We start from the raw sequence: 16,040 nt of genomic DNA, 5'->3' as shown, positions 1-16,040 counted from the left end.
GAGTTGGAGTGGAATGGACCGCGGAGATCTGATATAGGGTTTTCCTAAAAGGGTCGGGACGTGCGGGTTTCAGCTTGTTGCACGTGTGGAGTTGGAGATTGGGTGTAGACGAGCCAGCTTAATTGATTTGTTCATCATTAGTTCGACCTCAAGTCGAGCCAAATTTCAAATCGTCAGGGACATGATTTAAACTTGAGTCAAGCTTGATTCAAGCTTGGATTGAAGCTTTATTCAAGCTTAATTTTAAGCTTGGGTTAAATATAAATTAACATTGAACGGGAAGTAGAGCTGGAACATGGGCCGGGTTGGATCAAGCTTTGTTACCGGCCTCAATTTGGGTTGGATTTGGCCTAATTTTGATTTGGGCTCTATAACCCAACTTTGAGCCTGATTCGAAATCCCTAGAGCCGATCTCAAAAGCTGACCGGAAGCCGGCCTAGGCTAGCTTGAATCCATTCTTGCCTTGCATGCTTGCAAGAAGTTTGTTGTATTGATATTGAAATAGGTGGAAACTTGAGAAGCCAAGATGAATTCATCAACAAGTCAAAAAGCTAAAAGGTTTGGATGCAAAATAGGTAAACAAACTTTGACCCATCTATAATTTTAATTTAGTAGGAGCTAAATTTCTCAAATAAGAAAAGTCTTAATTCAGAAAGATCATCAAACATGTCATGAACCATTCTGGCAATTCTAGAAAGGAAACGGATAGAATTTGAGAGCAAGATCTACCATATTTAGTAGTCAATCACCAACTAAAAATTTGGAAAGCTAAGAAATTAGGTAATATGAAAAGAGACAAAATTGATATGGGAGTTGAAATATAGCTTGTATCCAAACTTAGAAATGCTTAAAAATATTTTTTAGGAAAATAATTTTCAACTAAAGAGGATATTGATCAAAATAATAAAACCAGTAGTAGTAACTGAAATCATATACAATAATTCTATACATATTGATTGGAAGAATATAAAAAAAGTTTTGCACTATTTTTTTGCTTAATTTATCTTTAACTGCGAGAAGAATTCAATCTGAATTTGAAGACTCCAAACTCATTAATATAAATAAAGGATTTTTATAACAATTTTATTCATTTTAATGAAAGTAAAGAGTTTAAAATTTTTCTTTCTATAATTCTTAATACTCTTCACTATCTTATTTTAATAGATTCGAATTGAGTAGATTGAAAAAAAAAAAAATCTTGGTAGAATTAGGACTACCTAAACAGACGGGGGTGGAAGTTAAGAATACTTGATTCAAGGCCTATTCTTTTTAATGTGAAAGAGAGCTTCATGGTGCAAAATGTTAGATGATTTCACCGATTACAAAAAAACAATAATAATATAAATTGTGAAAATGTATTGGATTATATATCCTTTAAGATCCTGATTTTACTTCTTATAGTTTTTTTTTTTTTTTGAAAAGAAGATTATCCAGTCCTACTACGTTAGTCACCATCAAACATAGATTAGATGACCTGCAAGTGATATCTCTGTTGCTAATATAATGCAGCAATAAAGCCAATGACAGCAAGAAGAAGAGAATTTACAACCCAAACGGTTAGAAGCATATATCTAGTTTTCATTGGAAAAAGTCCAGTTTAACAATCAACGGGGAGAAAGAGAGGGGGGAGATCCACTATTATTAAAAAAAACTCACAAACAAATGAATTAGTCTAAAATGAGAGTTCAACTTAAGTAATTAAAAGAAACCACTGGAACTCAAAAGTAATCAAGTCTTTCCGTTCATTGAGTCAAGGAAAAATACCCGCAAAATCACAGAATTCCAAACACTACAAAATACTCCTGACGACTTCTCGATTGGGGTAAACGAAAATCGAGGTGGCCATTACCATTAAAGCGACAAGAACAACTGCTAACTCCAACCAGAGAACGCAAAGATAGAATTACCGAACAACGATGGAGCTATCTTCCAAATACATAGAAATCAACGAAATTTCTTTTTTTTTATTAAAAGATCAACTCAGAAAAAAGAAAAATCAAAGGAAGCCATAAAAAGTCCATTAAACCAACACCAGATCAGGTGTTTTACTGCTCAAAAACCCTAGAACAGCATAATCCATGAAACAAAGAACCAAATCCACATAAAAACCCCAAAGAAATCCAGAAAATCATTTGTTTCTAAATCATGGCCGCATCAGACGTCGTCATCGTTTTAAAATCAAGAAAAACCACCATCCCCAAGAACCGAACTTAAATCTTCAAACAAAATCCCAGAGCTTCTAGATCGGATCGGAGAGAAGGAACGGAAGGGCTGGAGAGCTCACCGTCCGGCCGTCGATGGTGTGACTGTCCTGGAGGACGCGGTCGAGGATGGAAGGATCGGCAAAGACGACGAAGCCGAAACCCCGGGGCCGGCCCGTCATCTTGTCCCTCATGATCACCGTCTGCAGCACCTCCCCGTACTTGGAGAAGTACTCCTTCATCTTCTCCTCCGTCGTCTCCCACGATATCCCCCCGATGAACAGCTTCCCCTGATCCGAATCCATCGCTCCCTCTTCTCTGCTCCCTTCTCCTCTCTATAGAGAGATCGAAATCGAAGGGGATTTCGTTTCTTCTTCCGAGAATAGGGATGGAGAAGGGAAGGGGATTAGGGTTTTGGGGGCGAGCTGGCGATGACGGCAACGGGGGACAGAAATATCTGAGAGGAGAGAGAGGGAATAAGAGGGAGAGGCGAGGACAGAGAAAGGAAGGATAACGAATGGTGGACTTGGAGGGATTGGACGGCGATGGTGTTTCTGATGAGGGAGTTGGAGTGGAAAGGACCGCGGAGATCTGATATAGGGTTTTCCTAAAAGGGTCGGGACGTGCGGGTTTCAGCTTGTTGCACGTGTGGAGTTGGAGATTGGGTGTAGACGAGCCAGCTTAATTGATTTGTTCATCATTAGTTCGACCTCAAGTCGAGCCAAATTTCAAATCGTCAGGGACATGATTTAAACTTGAGTCAAGCTTGATTCAAGCTTGGATTGAAGCTTTATTCAAGCTTAATTTTAAGCTTGGGTTAAATATAAATTAACATTGAACGGGAAGTAGAGCTGGAACATGGGCCGGGTTGGATCAAGCTTTGTTACCGGCCTCAATTTGGGTTGGATTTGGCCTAATTTTGATTTGGGCTCTATAACCCAACTTTGAGCCTGATTCGAAATCCCTAGAGCCGATCTCAAAAGCTGACCGGAAGCCGGCCTAGGCTAGCTTGAATCCATTCTTGCCTTGCATGCTTGCAAGAAGTTTGTTGTATTGATATTGAAATAGGTGGAAACTTGAGAAGCCAAGATGAATTCATCAACAAGTCAAAAAGCTAAAAGGTTTGGATGCAAAATAGGTAAACAAACTTTGACCCATCTATAATTTTAATTTAGTAGGAGCTAAATTTCTCAAATAAGAAAAGTCTTAATTCAGAAAGATCATCAAACATGTCATGAACCATTCTGGCAATTCTAGAAAGGAAACGGATAGAATTTGAGAGCAAGATCTACCATATTTAGTAGTCAATCACCAACTAAAAATTTGGAAAGCTAAGAAATTAGGTAATATGAAAAGAGACAAAATTGATATGGGAGTTGAAATATAGCTTGTATCCAAACTTAGAAATGCTTAAAAATATTTTTTAGGAAAATAATTTTCAACTAAAGAGGATATTGATCAAAATAATAAAACCAGTAGTAGTAACTGAAATCATATACAATAATTCTATACATATTGATTGGAAGAATATAAAAAAAGTTTTGCACTATTTTTTTACTTAATTTATCTTTAACTGCGAGAAGAATTCAATCTGAATTTGAAGACTCCAAACTCATTAATATAAATAAAGGATTTTTATAACAATTTTATTCATTTTAATGAAAGTAAAGAGTTTAAAATTTTTCTTTCTATAATTCTTAATACTCTTCACTATCTTATTTTAATAGATTCGAATTGAGTAGATTGAAAAAAAAAAAAATCTTGGTAGAATTAGGACTACCTAAACAGACGGGGGTGGAAGTTAAGAATACTTGATTCAAGGCCTATTCTTTTTAATGTGAAAGAGAGCTTCATGGTGCAAAATGTTAGATGATTTCACCGATTACAAAAAAACAATAATAATATAAATTGTGAAAATGTATTGGATTATATATCCTTTAAGATCCTGATTTTACTTCTTATAGTTTTTTTTTTTTTTTGAAAAGAAGATTATCCAGTCCTACAATGCTTGCTTTCTCTTTCATTATCTTCCATTGAATCACCATGATCATCCAAGGACGGGACTCTTGTAGATCTTTAATGCACGCTCTTTCTATTCTTTGGTTGCTTTTCCATTTCCTTTGATTTATTCACTATGCAGTCTTCATAATTGAATATTCTCCATCCTCTTTAACATATTCTTAAAAGGAGTTTTATGTGGATGTGAGTCTTCTGCAAGTGGAAAGAAAGTTTTTAAGAAAGCCATCCAGAATGAAGAAGAAACAGTTGGATTCAGCACCTGTGGGGGCCAATGGAAGCAAATCAAATAAATTACAATTTTGATCATGTATCCCTAACTCGAAGACTTCCACTCCCTTCACTTGTGACCTTCTTCGGCAACATCTCACTATACTTTCTCAGCTCAATTTCCGACTCAATGACATCAGTGCTGTAAGTATAAGACTTTGAAACAACCAGGAAAAAGAAGAGATTAATGACATTGAGAGCGGCAAAGAATGCATAGTAGTAGTCCAAGTGAGAGGCATTCAAGTTGTCTTGAATCCATCCGTTGCTCCCATTCTTCTTTGTGATGTCAGATACCGTCGATAAAAGGACGCTGCTCAGGAAATTTCCTACTCCCAAACTAGTAGTGAAATAAGAAGTCCCCAAGCTCTTCATACCCAGAGGTGCTTGGTCGTAGAAGAATTCTAGCTTGGCGACCTCCACGAAAGTATCAGCGATTCCCATCATGGCAAATTGTGGCAAGAGTACAAAGATAGAGAGAGGGAGTGCTGCCTTCTCATCCACAAGCCCATGGTCTCTTGCCACCTTCAGTCTATACCTTTCTGTTAAGGATGCAATGACCATGATGGCAACATGCACGAGAAGGCCAATCCCCAGTCTTTGCAGCAATGTGATGCCTCTTGGGTTCTTCGTGTGCTTCTTCATGGCAGGAACGAGGCATCGGTCATAGAGCACAAGGCTTATCAGCATAAAGATTGTCACAAATGCCGTGAGGCATGCAGAAGGGATCTCAAAGTGAGGTCCCATGCTGCGGTCGAGTGTGGTCCCTTGCTTGATGAAGAGGGTGTTGACCTGTGCCGTCATAACACTTGGTACTAGTGTTGCTACCAGAACTGGCAGCATTTTGATCATTTGCTTGGTTTCCTCGACTTGGGTCACAGAGCAGAGCTTCCATGGGGTGTTAGGACCGCTCTTCACTGCAGCTTTGTCCAAGAACCTGAAACCATGAGCAAAAGATACGTATATATATATATAGATGTAGATATTTCGGAGTACGATAATACTATATTTTAGTACTATATTTCGGAGTACTATATCTTTTGCTCAAACGCTAATGTGAGTCTAAGCTCAAGTCCTCTACGTTATGTTGAACATGCTGTAAGCTACAGAAACTTAGATGGCTAGCATATAATGGGAGGAATGGACCTTAGAGAAGCGGTATATTCGATTGGAAACTTCCCAGCCTTTGTATAGTGCTCTAAATCAAGCTCATAAAGTTCTTTCGGATCACTGGGAAGGGGAACATCCCATTTTCGAATGGCAGCCACAGCAACTCTAGCCATCCTCGTAAATGGGCTCCCTGATGGCAGCTTGTGCCTGTAGAAGGGTGTCCCAACCAGGAAGACCAAGATGGAGATGGCAAGACCGGTCGTTGGAAGTCCATAGCCGACAGACCAGCCAACATTGTCCTGGATGTAGATGAGGAAGGTGTTGGAGAAGAGGGTCCCGAAGAAGATGCTGAACATCCACCAGTTGAAGAAGGAGAGCTTCTGTGCTCTCTCTTTGGGCTCGAAGTCATCGAATTGGTCGGCACCCATCGTCGAGATGTTCGGCTTTGTTCCGCCGGTTCCTAAGGCAATTGTATAGAGCGAGCAATAGAAAATGCCCACTTGGAATGCTGTCACATGGCTGTTGCAGTCGCCGGCCTGTGCCGTGCTGCACGATGGAGGCCTCAGCGAGCGGAGCGACACCGTGAGGGTCAATAGTCCCATCCCCTGTTGACAAAAGAAGTTGCAGGCATCTTGCATAAACTTGAAGAAACAAAAAGCCTGAGCACACTCTCTGCTAACTGAAGCAGTGAAGTGAAGGACTGGGAACAATTGTTAGCTCAGTTTGTTGGCACTTCTTCCCTTTAAGAGCTAGCTTATCTTTGGAGGAGGTCCAAAATTCAAATCCTGAATATTTTTCATAAAAAAGCATTGGTTTGCTATGTGAATTTAAATCATCATGGAGAACGTCTGTTACCACTTACCAGAAGATAGATTGCAGAGGATATCACGAAGGTCCAATATCGGCCTAGATGTGCGTCGGCAATGTATGCACCCAAGATTGGTGTCATCCATACGGTTCCAACCCAGTTGGTGACATTGTTTGAGGAGGAAACTGTGCCTTCATGGAGCTTCTTAGTCAGATATATAACCAGGTTTGATGCGATCCCGTAGAACGCCATCCTCTCAAACACTTCATAACCTACATATATTTCCATGTAAAATAAATAACTTGGATGAACAATGGTCATCTGAAACTCTGCGCCTTGGAACTTAGGGTTCCATATTATAACTTTGTTCAGAAGTTTATTCGTTCAGTTTCAGTAGCAAAATCTATCAAAGTAGTGATCAGCAACTTGCAAGTCAAATTAATAGATCGATGACATACAAGTATTTTCATCAGAAGAAAATGGCATGCCAGTTTTAAGATTTGCCATTTTGTTGCAATGTATAGTTTGGGTATCATATTTTTTGAGTGGTAATGGAGGAAGTGAGAAACTTCCCCTGATTTTATTAAAAGAGGGTTTTGGTATCATAAAGATGTAGAATTTAGCTACTTTATAGTCTGAAGTTTATCAACTGATATTACTCATTTGGCATCATCAGTTTCCGATTCTAATTTACTAACACCAGGTAAATATATCACTAGTCCATGATTAGATGCATCATTTTTCTTTCAGCTCTGAAACTGTCCTTAAAATTCTGGCTCTTTCGTATCAAAAAAAAAAAAAACATGAATATAAAGATCCTGGAATTTAAACTTGAATTTGTGTCTTTTAGCAAGAAATCTTGTTGCGAATGTTGCAGTTCATAAATAAACAACAATAGCAGCAGCAACAAAGAAGCTCTACTACTACACAAGTAGCTCTCTCATGTGCTACTTGCTCAAGATGTTTCCTGACTCTAGATGAAGGAAAAGAAGCAACGTAATCAGACTGTATGCAATACTAAAAATATCAAGTCTCACCTACAATAAAACAACACGCTGTCCATCTCCCTCCTTTTGATCTCACACAGGGTCGACCCCTGAGATCTACAGAACCATCCTTCGTGATATCCTCCTCAGAACTCAGACCGTTCTCTCCTCCGTCCGCCATTATGGTGCAGAGGGAGCTGTAATACAGTTGGAGGTGATGTGAATGACAGCTCGGCCTTTAATCAAGTACGATCAAGGTGTGTAACTACAGCTAGAGTTTGTGCATAGAATATTTTCTATTTTCGTCTTCCCTCTTGCCCTCGAGTTCATCGAGCTCCGATTAGATAGATAAGGTGCGAAAGAGACGCAGAAAGCAGCAAAAGAATTAGCCTCGACTAAGCTAAGCTTCGGAATCATCTACCTGTTATATGGATAAAGCTGGCCAACTGGGACGCACCGCCACTTCCAGTGAGTGTTTAATCGTAAAAACTTGATAGAGGTGAGTGGATACATTTAAAGGAAGTTTTATCTTGGCTTTGAAGCTTATACTTTGGATTTTTCTGGGCTATGAAACTGACCACCACTTCCAGTGAGTGGATTTTTCCGGCCTCAGGATGGCTATGAAACTGACCTGGCTTAAAATATGCAGCGACCAAAATGAGGTCCAAGGCCATAGATCCAGGGTGAAGTGCCGTGGGTTCCATTACCCTGCTTTCTGGGCTCTTCTGAGAGGAGAGACGTACGTGTGGCAACCAGCCATCCTCGTCGATGTCACGTTAAATAGCTGTTATTTTGAAAAGAACTGATGACCCTGACATGGAGACGGAGTATTCGTGAATCACGGTGGATGCAAAGTACGAGCTCCTCGCACTCTCGCCCACATGTTTGTTTCTATTTCTCCATTCAATTGGTTCCGAGGACTGGCAACCGGACGATGGAGAAGACGTTGAGAGGCAGCTCGTCCGCATCCTTCGGCAACCGACCGTGCGGAGATGGCGGTGAGCAGTAAGTCTCCGGGTGACTTTGAGATGTTTCGTCAATTCGTCGTGCCCTGAAGCAAATGCAGGGGCATGCCATGGGACGAGGATGTCAAAGGACGGCAGGTTAGGTTGGCCATTGGTAAGACCGGAGCGGAGGTAGTTGCTACGATGGATGGCCGGCAAAACTTCAAAAAAAAAAAATACTGCATATTCTCGGTAAGAGACAAAAAAAAAAAAAAAAAATTAAGGATCGGAACTCATTTGATTTGCAAAAATATATAGTTAACAGAAAAATTTAAAAAATGTTTTTTATTTAGTTAGAGTTTTCAGAAAAATAAAAAAGTAATATTTCGATAAAAAAATTATATTTTATAAAAAAAATCATGGAGGACATGAAAAACTATTTTTCTACGGTTGAAAATTAGGATTTTTTTTTCAAATATACTCTTCACACATAAAAATTTATAGATAAGATCTTTTTCTTTATTAAGAATATAATAGATATTTTATACAACTTTTTTAAAAAATAAATGTTTAATCAAACATAAGCTACTCTAAAATGTGTCACTTTTTCATATTCAACCAAATATGCCAAAATCATTTTTCTAGGCATTATATCCACACAAAATATTCCATTAAAAAAAAAAATTCTTCCCACATATACCAAACAAGTCCTTGGAGTGCATAGATCTTTTTTTTATATAATATATATATATATATATATGTGTGTGTGTGTGTGTGTGTTGGGGGAAAACCCAAGTCGCGCCAGCCCGGAGGCGCTCGACCAGAAGGCGCCGACCAGAAAGGCGCCCGACCAGAAAGGCGCCCGACCAGAAGGCGCCCGACCAGAAAGCGCCCAACCAGGAAACGCCGACTAGAACGCGCCGACCTCGCGACGCTCGAATTAGAGGCACCCCACTGAGCAACTAGCTCGGCTCGGCACCCGGCCAGGTGCCGAGCCCTAAAATGCCTTGTCCAAATATTCGACCCCAGCCTGATTCCTTAGAGAGAATCTGACAACTAGATATCCAACTCCATCGTACTCTGCTACCGTCGTCAAGCCATTAAGGCACGTGACCTTCGCAGGCATCCGGCACACCCGATCATTAATGCGTGTGGTCTCTGCAGGCCTCCAGTGCACTCAGCCATTAATGAACACGGCTCAAGATGATCTCCGAATCACTGGACCATCAAAACGTATGGCTCTCCCTGATCACCGGTTCACTCAGCAATTAATGCACTTACTATCTACGAACCCCAGGCCCACCACAGCCGGCGGTTGAACCACTCCACCAGGTCCGGTCAACCATGATAATTCGCTGACTCCGGTCTGATCCGGTCTCATCCTCCACAACGCCATTAATGAGCATGATCGTGCCCAATTATCACGAAGAAGACAATTTTTCCTGTCACCTCCCAGGTAATATAATATCCTTCTATAAGAACCTGGGGGAAAAAGAGAGGGGGACAAGAACAAACATTCTTCTCTTTTACTCCACTCATATACTAGCCCCTTCTGACTTAAGCATCGGAGGGCCGGTGCCGGAGATCCCGGCCACCGGTTTCTTGCAGGTTCTTCAGGAGGACGCCACCAGCTGACGCACCGCCACCTATCGTTCCAGCAGCGGAGTTCTTCCCCTCTCAGCCGACGGTCGCCCCCGGGTCCAATTTCCAGTAACAGTTGGCGCTAGAGGAAGGGCCCGAGTCGCGGCCTTGAAACTGAGAAGCAAGGGAGCTTCTAATGCCTCTCGACGTCCTCCATCCAGTCCTGGACATTCTGTCCAGAACTCGCCACCTCCGGCCGAGTCAACTCCCCAAGTCCGGCCGGAGCAGTTTGATGCTCTGGTACAACAGGTACAGGCCTTGGCCACTGCTGTCCAAAGCTTGCAACCCAGGGGCATCCCAATGGCACCGCTCCCTCCAGCCCCAGTTCAGCCGGTGCCTCCTACAAGCGGATTCCCCCTCCGAGGCTAAGACTCCCAAGTTCAGGCCTCCCTTTGGAGAGAACACCTGGCGAGAGGTCCTGGTGGCTGGCCACAACCATCAGAAGCCGAGTCAGTCCCAGGGCAACCTGCGCCGGAGCGGACCGCCGCGGCGATCCCCCAGAATGATGAGCTCGACAAGAAGGTCGAGAAGCTGGAGCGCCAGATTGAGGCACTCCGTGGAAGGAGGTCGGGACGCGATGGTGACTTCGAGTTCACCACGAGGTCCCCCATCTCCCAACAGATTGAAGATGAGCCGGTCCCGCCAAGATTCAAGATGCCCCAGGTGGAGCCTTACAACGGCAGGACCGACCCCCTTGACCACCAGAAAAGTTATCGAGCCCTAATGGCCCTGCAGGGAGCCTCGGAGGCTATGCTGTGCAAAGCCTTCCCGGCAACACTCCAAGGACCAGCCCGGCTTTGGTTTACCGGGCTGAAGCCAAGCACCGTTTCCTCCTTCGAGCAGCTCGCCAGACAGTTCGCCGGCAACTTTGCTGCCCGCCAACCCCAGCAGCGGACCTCGGACTCCCTCCTTGATATAAAACAAAAGGAGGGAGAGTCCCTTAGGGAATATTTGGACCGATTTACCACCGCGACATGGGAAGTCCGGGAGCTTGATCAGTCAATCGCCATGTCAGCACTAAAGACTGGAGCCCGGTCTTACAGATTTCTCTTCTCCATTGAGAAGAACTTCCCTGCTGACCTCACTGAAATGTTGGTTCGGGCGCGGAAGTACGCGAAAGCCGAGGAAGCTGTTGCCGTTAGACGGAGTGGGGCCGAGCAGACTTCCAAGAAGCAGAAAAGACGCCGCGAGGAGCGCGCCATCCTAGAAGCCCGTCCCCGCGCCGAGCCAAGAATCCGCTCCATCTGAAGAGTTCACCCTGATTATGGGGACCACCTCGGCAGAAGTCACCGCTCCGCCCGAGGTTTCCACTACGGGCCCGCATACCCGACGGGAGGTACGAAAACTACACTCCCCTTACTGCTCCTCGGGCCGAAATCCTCATGGAGATTGAGGGTCGGGACTATTTCCGGCCCCTGCCCCCGAGACGAGATCCCGGAGCCCGGCGCGATCCCCGGAAGTACTGCCGTTTCCATCGGGATCATGGCCATGATACGGAGGACTGCTTCCAGCTCCGAGACGAGATCGAAGCACTCATTCGCCGAGGGGTGCTCGATCGGTTTGTACGAGGCCGACGTGAAAAGAAAAGGCTAGCGGAGAGAGCCACACAGCCTGAAGATTCAAATGCCAACAGGCCCATCGCCGGCACCATCAACACCATCCGAGGCGGGGCCTCGGTCGGAGAAGCTCCAGAGGAAGGAACCTCCTCGAAGCGCCTACGCGCCTCGGAAACCATCTCATTCTCAGATGAAGACTTAGAGGGAGTCAAAACTTCCCACGATGATGCTGTGGTCATCTCGATGGTTATGAACAGATTTGATGTAAAACGCATCTTAATTGATAATGGAAGCTCGGCGAATGTTTTGTATTTTGACGCCTATTCTAGAATGGGGATGACAGGAAAGCAACTACGGAGGATGAATGCCCCGTTGGTCGGATTTACTGGAGACTCAGTCCCAGTAGAGGGCGAGGTCGATCTCCTGGTCACGGTCGGGCTCGCCCCCCGGGAAAGTACCGTGAGGATGGGCTTCCTTGTGATACGCCTGCCCTCGGCTTATAATGCCATTCTTGGAAGACCAGGGCTCAACGCTCTTCGAGCCGTGGTCTCAACTCGCCACCTGCTTATGCGATTCCCCACCAGCCAAGGAGTCGGCGAAGTCCGCGGGGACCAAGCGGTAGCGAGACGATGCTACATGGCGACCCATGAGGCGAAGCGACCGGCCGAGGTGCCGATCCCAACAACAGACCAGCTTTCGACTAAAACCCTGGAGGCACGGTTCGGCCCTCAGAAGAATCGGGTAGAGCCCGGTGAGCTACTAATTCAAGTTTCTTTGCACGAAAACTTTTCCGAGCAAACCGTGCAGGTCGGTTCCGGCCTCAATGATCGCGAAAGGGATTGCCTCGTCAACTTCTTGCGGAATAACATGGACATCTTCGCCTGGTCGCCTGCGGATATGCTGGGGATAGATCCGGAGGTCATGGTCCACCGACTTCAAGTAAAACTAACCTGCAAGCCTGTGCGACAAAAAAAGCGAGGTGCCGCTCCTGAACGACAACGAGCAGCAGCTGAGGAAGTTGATAAACTTCTCAAGGCCGGTTTCATCCGGGAGATATCCTATCCAGAGTGGCTCGCCAATGTGGTCCTCGTCAAAAAGGCTAGCGGAAAATGGTGCATGTGCGTGGACTACACCGACTTGAATAAGGCCTGCCCAAAGGACAGCTTTCCACTCCCCAGCATCGAGACTCCACCTCGGGACATGAGCTGTTGGCATTTATGGACGCCTTCTCCGGATACAACCAGATTCGGATGGCGCCAGAAGATGAAGAAAAGACGACCTTCATTACCGATGGGGGTACCTATTATTACAAAGTAATGCTATTCGGCTTAAAGAATGCTCGAGCAACTTATTAGAGGCTGGTCATCCGGATCTTTAAAGATCAAATAGGCCGAAATATGGAGGTCTATGTTGATGACATGTTGGTGAAAAGCAAAGTGGCGCAAGATCATGTGACCGACCTCAGTGAAGCATTCTCCACACTCCGAAGGTACCAAATGAAGCTCAACCCGGCCAAATGTGCGTTCGGAGTCACCTCAGGCAAATTCCTTGGCTTCGTAATTACGCAGCGGGGAATTGAGGCCAATCCTGAAAAGATCCGAGCGCTCCAAGAGATGACGCCTCCAAAGACAGTCAAGGAGGTACAACGGCTTACGAGCCGAGTCGCAGCCCTCGGAAGATTCGTCTCCCGATCGGCCGAGCGCTGCCTTCCATTTTTTGCGGCTCTTAAGAAGCCAAAGGACTTTCTATGGTCGGCCGAGTGCCAGCAATCTTTCGAAGAGCTCAAGCACCTTCTTGCTTCTCCTCCTCTGCTCACAAAGCCTCAGCAGAGTAAACTCCTCTACCTTTACTTAGCTGTTTCCCCTGTAGCAGTGAGCTCGGTCCTGGTTCGGGAGGAGAGCAAGCTCCAAAAATCGGTATATTACACCAGCCGGGTCTTGAGGGATGCTGAGACCCGATACTCCAAGCTGGAGAAAACTGTTTATGCCTTGGTCATCTCAGCTCGGAGGCTCCGGCCCTATTTTCAAGCCCACACGATGGCCGTGCTGACCGACTAGCTAGTAAAGCAGATCCTGCAAAGATCAGACCGTGCGGGCCGGATTACTAAGTGGGCCGTCGAGCTCGGGGAGTTCGACCTCGAGTACCGACCCAGACCGGCGATCAAGGCGCAGGCACTCGCTGACTTTATAGTCGATTGCACTGTACCGGACGAGGCCGAGCCCGAACTTGAGCCCGCGCCAATAGAATAGGCCCCGAGCTCGGCATGGGCTCTACACGTCGATGGTTCTTCAAACTCGGGGGGTAGCGGAGCGGGTCTCATTCTTACCAGCCCGGACGGCTTGGTTGCCGAACAAGCTCTACGCCTCGAGTTTTTCGCTTCCAACAATGTGGCGGAATACGAAGCATTCATCGCCGGGCTCAAGCTAGCCAAGGAGCTAGAAGTGAGGGACCTGAGGGCCTTCAGCGATTTCCAGCTCGTCGTAAACCAAATCCTGGGTGACTTCGAAGCCAAAGACCCCACAATGCAGGAATATCTCCAGAAGGTACGGGACCTCACCTCGACCTTGAATTCTTTCCACATCCAACATGTTGCCAGGTCAGAGAATCTTAGAGCAGACCAGCTGTCAAAGTTGGCGTCCTCTCGCATGAGCGAGCTTCCCAAAGCGGCGGCGCTGGAGTATCTCCAAAAATCCAGCACGGAGTAGCTCGAGCAGGCCCTTTGCATTGAGTTCGAGCCAAGCTGGATGGACGAGCTCATCAGCTATCTGCGGGATGAAGTCCTCCCCGGTGATTAACGTGAGGCTCGCCGAGTGAAGTGTTCCGCCGCCTGGTACATATTGTACGAGGGAAAGCTTTATCGAAGATCTTTTACCTCTCTCCTCCTCAGATGTCTCCGCCCGACAGAAGCGGATTATGCAATGCGTGAAGTCCATGAAGGAATTTGTGGAAATCATCTGGGGGCACGAGCACTGGCGCATAAGATTTTGCGTCAAGGATACTACTGGCCGACACTCCAGAAGGATGCCTTGGACTTTGTCCGAAGGTGCGACCGATGCCAGAGAAACGCCAATGTCCAACGTCGACCCTCGGCTCCGTTAACCTCCATCAGCTCCCCTTGGCATTTTGCCCAGTGGGGGATCGACATCTTGGGACCATTCTCTCTGGCGACCGGGCAAAGAAAATTCCTAGTCGTCTCTATCGACTATTTTACAAAGTGGGTGGAAGCCGAACCAGTCGCCCGGATCACCGAGCAGAAGATGCAGAATTTTATCTGAAAGTCAATAATCTGCAGATTCGGACTCCCCTGCATCCTCATATCAGACAACAGCCGCCAGTTCGACAACCTTCGCTTTAGAGAATTCTGCTCCGAGCTTGGCATCGACCACCGTTTCACCTCGGTCGCGCACCCTCAGACGAATGGAGAAACCGAGGTAACAAATCGTACTATCTTGCAGGGTCTCCAAGCCAGGCTCGACAAGTCCAAAGGACAGTGGGTCGAAGACCTATATAATGTCATGTGGGCCTATCGGACCACGTTCCGTGTTCCCACCGGCGAAACTCCTTTCAATCTAACATATGGAACGGAAGCCGTCATCCCGTTGGAGATCGGACTCCCTTCTCCGGGGATAGAGCATTATGACGCCAACTCCAACTCCCCACAGCTTAGAAATAACCTGGACCTAATCGAGGAGACAAGGGAGGCCGCCCGAGTTCGCATGGCAAGGTACCAACAAAAAACAGCGCAGTACTACAACGCTAGAGTCAAAGTCAGATCCTTCAAAGCAGGGGACCTTGTCCTTAGAAAAGCTGAGGCCTCCCGGCCGACCGAGCAAGGGAAGCTGGCTTTGAACTGGGAGGGACCTTACCGAGTCGCACGTGTCCAACGGTCCGAAGCGTACAAGCTGGAGTCTCTCGATGGGACCCCCATTCCACGAAGTTGGAGTTCCGAAAATCTCCGGGTGTACTACCAGTAGAACCCCGAGGGGTTCCCCATTTTAATCATAAATTTCACTTTTCTACAACAGCTTATGTGCAATTGTTCAAATGTGCCAAAATTCTTCTAATGATTGTCTCATAACTTCCAGACTTGGCCCAGCTTGTCAATCAGCATTGAGCGAAGCCGGGCGCCTTAACGAAACTTCGGAGCGCCGATGTCGAGCTCGGCTCGATCTCCATCGGCCATCGAGCTCGGCTCGATCTCCACCGGCCATCGAGCTCGGCTCGATCTCCACCGGCCATCGAGCTCGGCTCAATCTCCATCAAATACCTCGACTACGGTCGGGATGCCCCGATACTTCGGGATGATGGAGCACCCTCGTGGTCTTCCCGAAAATGTTCGTGGTCATCCAACAGTTTGAGATGCGGTTCTCTATCGAGCTCGGCTCGATCTCCACCGGCCATCGAGCTCGGCTCGATCTCCATCAAATACCTCGACTACGGTCGGGATGCCCCGATACTTCGGGATGATGGAGCACCCTCATGGTCTTCCCGAAAATATTCGTGGTCATCCA

General features: G+C 45.9%; 1 protein-coding gene across 2 annotated transcripts; it reads right to left on the bottom strand.

Annotated features, from left to right (window-relative positions):
• Positions 1–4,452: 4,452 nt before the first annotated feature.
• On the bottom strand, positions 4,453–8,611 carry LOC103703904 (protein NRT1/ PTR FAMILY 5.2-like). Of its 2 annotated transcripts, none has more exons than XM_088724071.2 (5): positions 8,020–8,611; positions 7,440–7,585; positions 6,457–6,674; positions 5,631–6,199; positions 4,453–5,421 (listed from the first exon to the last, which is right to left on the bottom strand). In XM_088724071.2, exons 2-5 carry the CDS (start codon positions 7,567–7,569, stop codon positions 4,524–4,526), a joined length of 1,815 nt encoding a protein of 604 aa, XP_088580197.1. In that variant the 5' UTR covers positions 7,570–7,585; positions 8,020–8,611; the 3' UTR covers positions 4,453–4,523. The 2 variants fall into 2 exon arrangements, with proteins under 2 accessions (XP_088580197.1, XP_026659160.2); XM_026803359.4 differs by lacking the exon at positions 8,020–8,611 and adding an exon at positions 7,810–8,002.
• Positions 8,612–16,040: the final 7,429 nt, after the last annotated feature.

The sequence above is a fragment of the Phoenix dactylifera genome, chromosome 6 (assembly GCF_051530095.1).
Source record: "Phoenix dactylifera cultivar Ajwa chromosome 6, Ajwa_hap1_PhDact_Kaust_v1.1, whole genome shotgun sequence".
In the NCBI taxonomy this organism is placed as follows: Eukaryota; Viridiplantae; Streptophyta; class Magnoliopsida; order Arecales; family Arecaceae; genus Phoenix; species Phoenix dactylifera.
This window is presented reverse-complemented; position numbering and strand designations above follow the sequence as displayed.

Bases quoted from the DNA above. Each gene is read 5' to 3' on its own strand.
- LOC103703904 (XM_026803359.4), bottom strand. From the start codon at position 7,901: ATGTATCCACTCACCTCTATCAAGTTTTTACGATTAAACACTCACTGG. The intron at 7,586-7,809 runs GTAGATGATTCC...ACTGTATTACAG, and splicing joins CAGCTTTATCCATATAACAG to CTCCCTCTGCACCATAATGG. The intron at 5,422-5,630 runs GTCCATTCCTCC...TCATGGTTTCAG, and splicing joins GAATATACCGCTTCTCTAAG to GTTCTTGGACAAAGCTGCAG.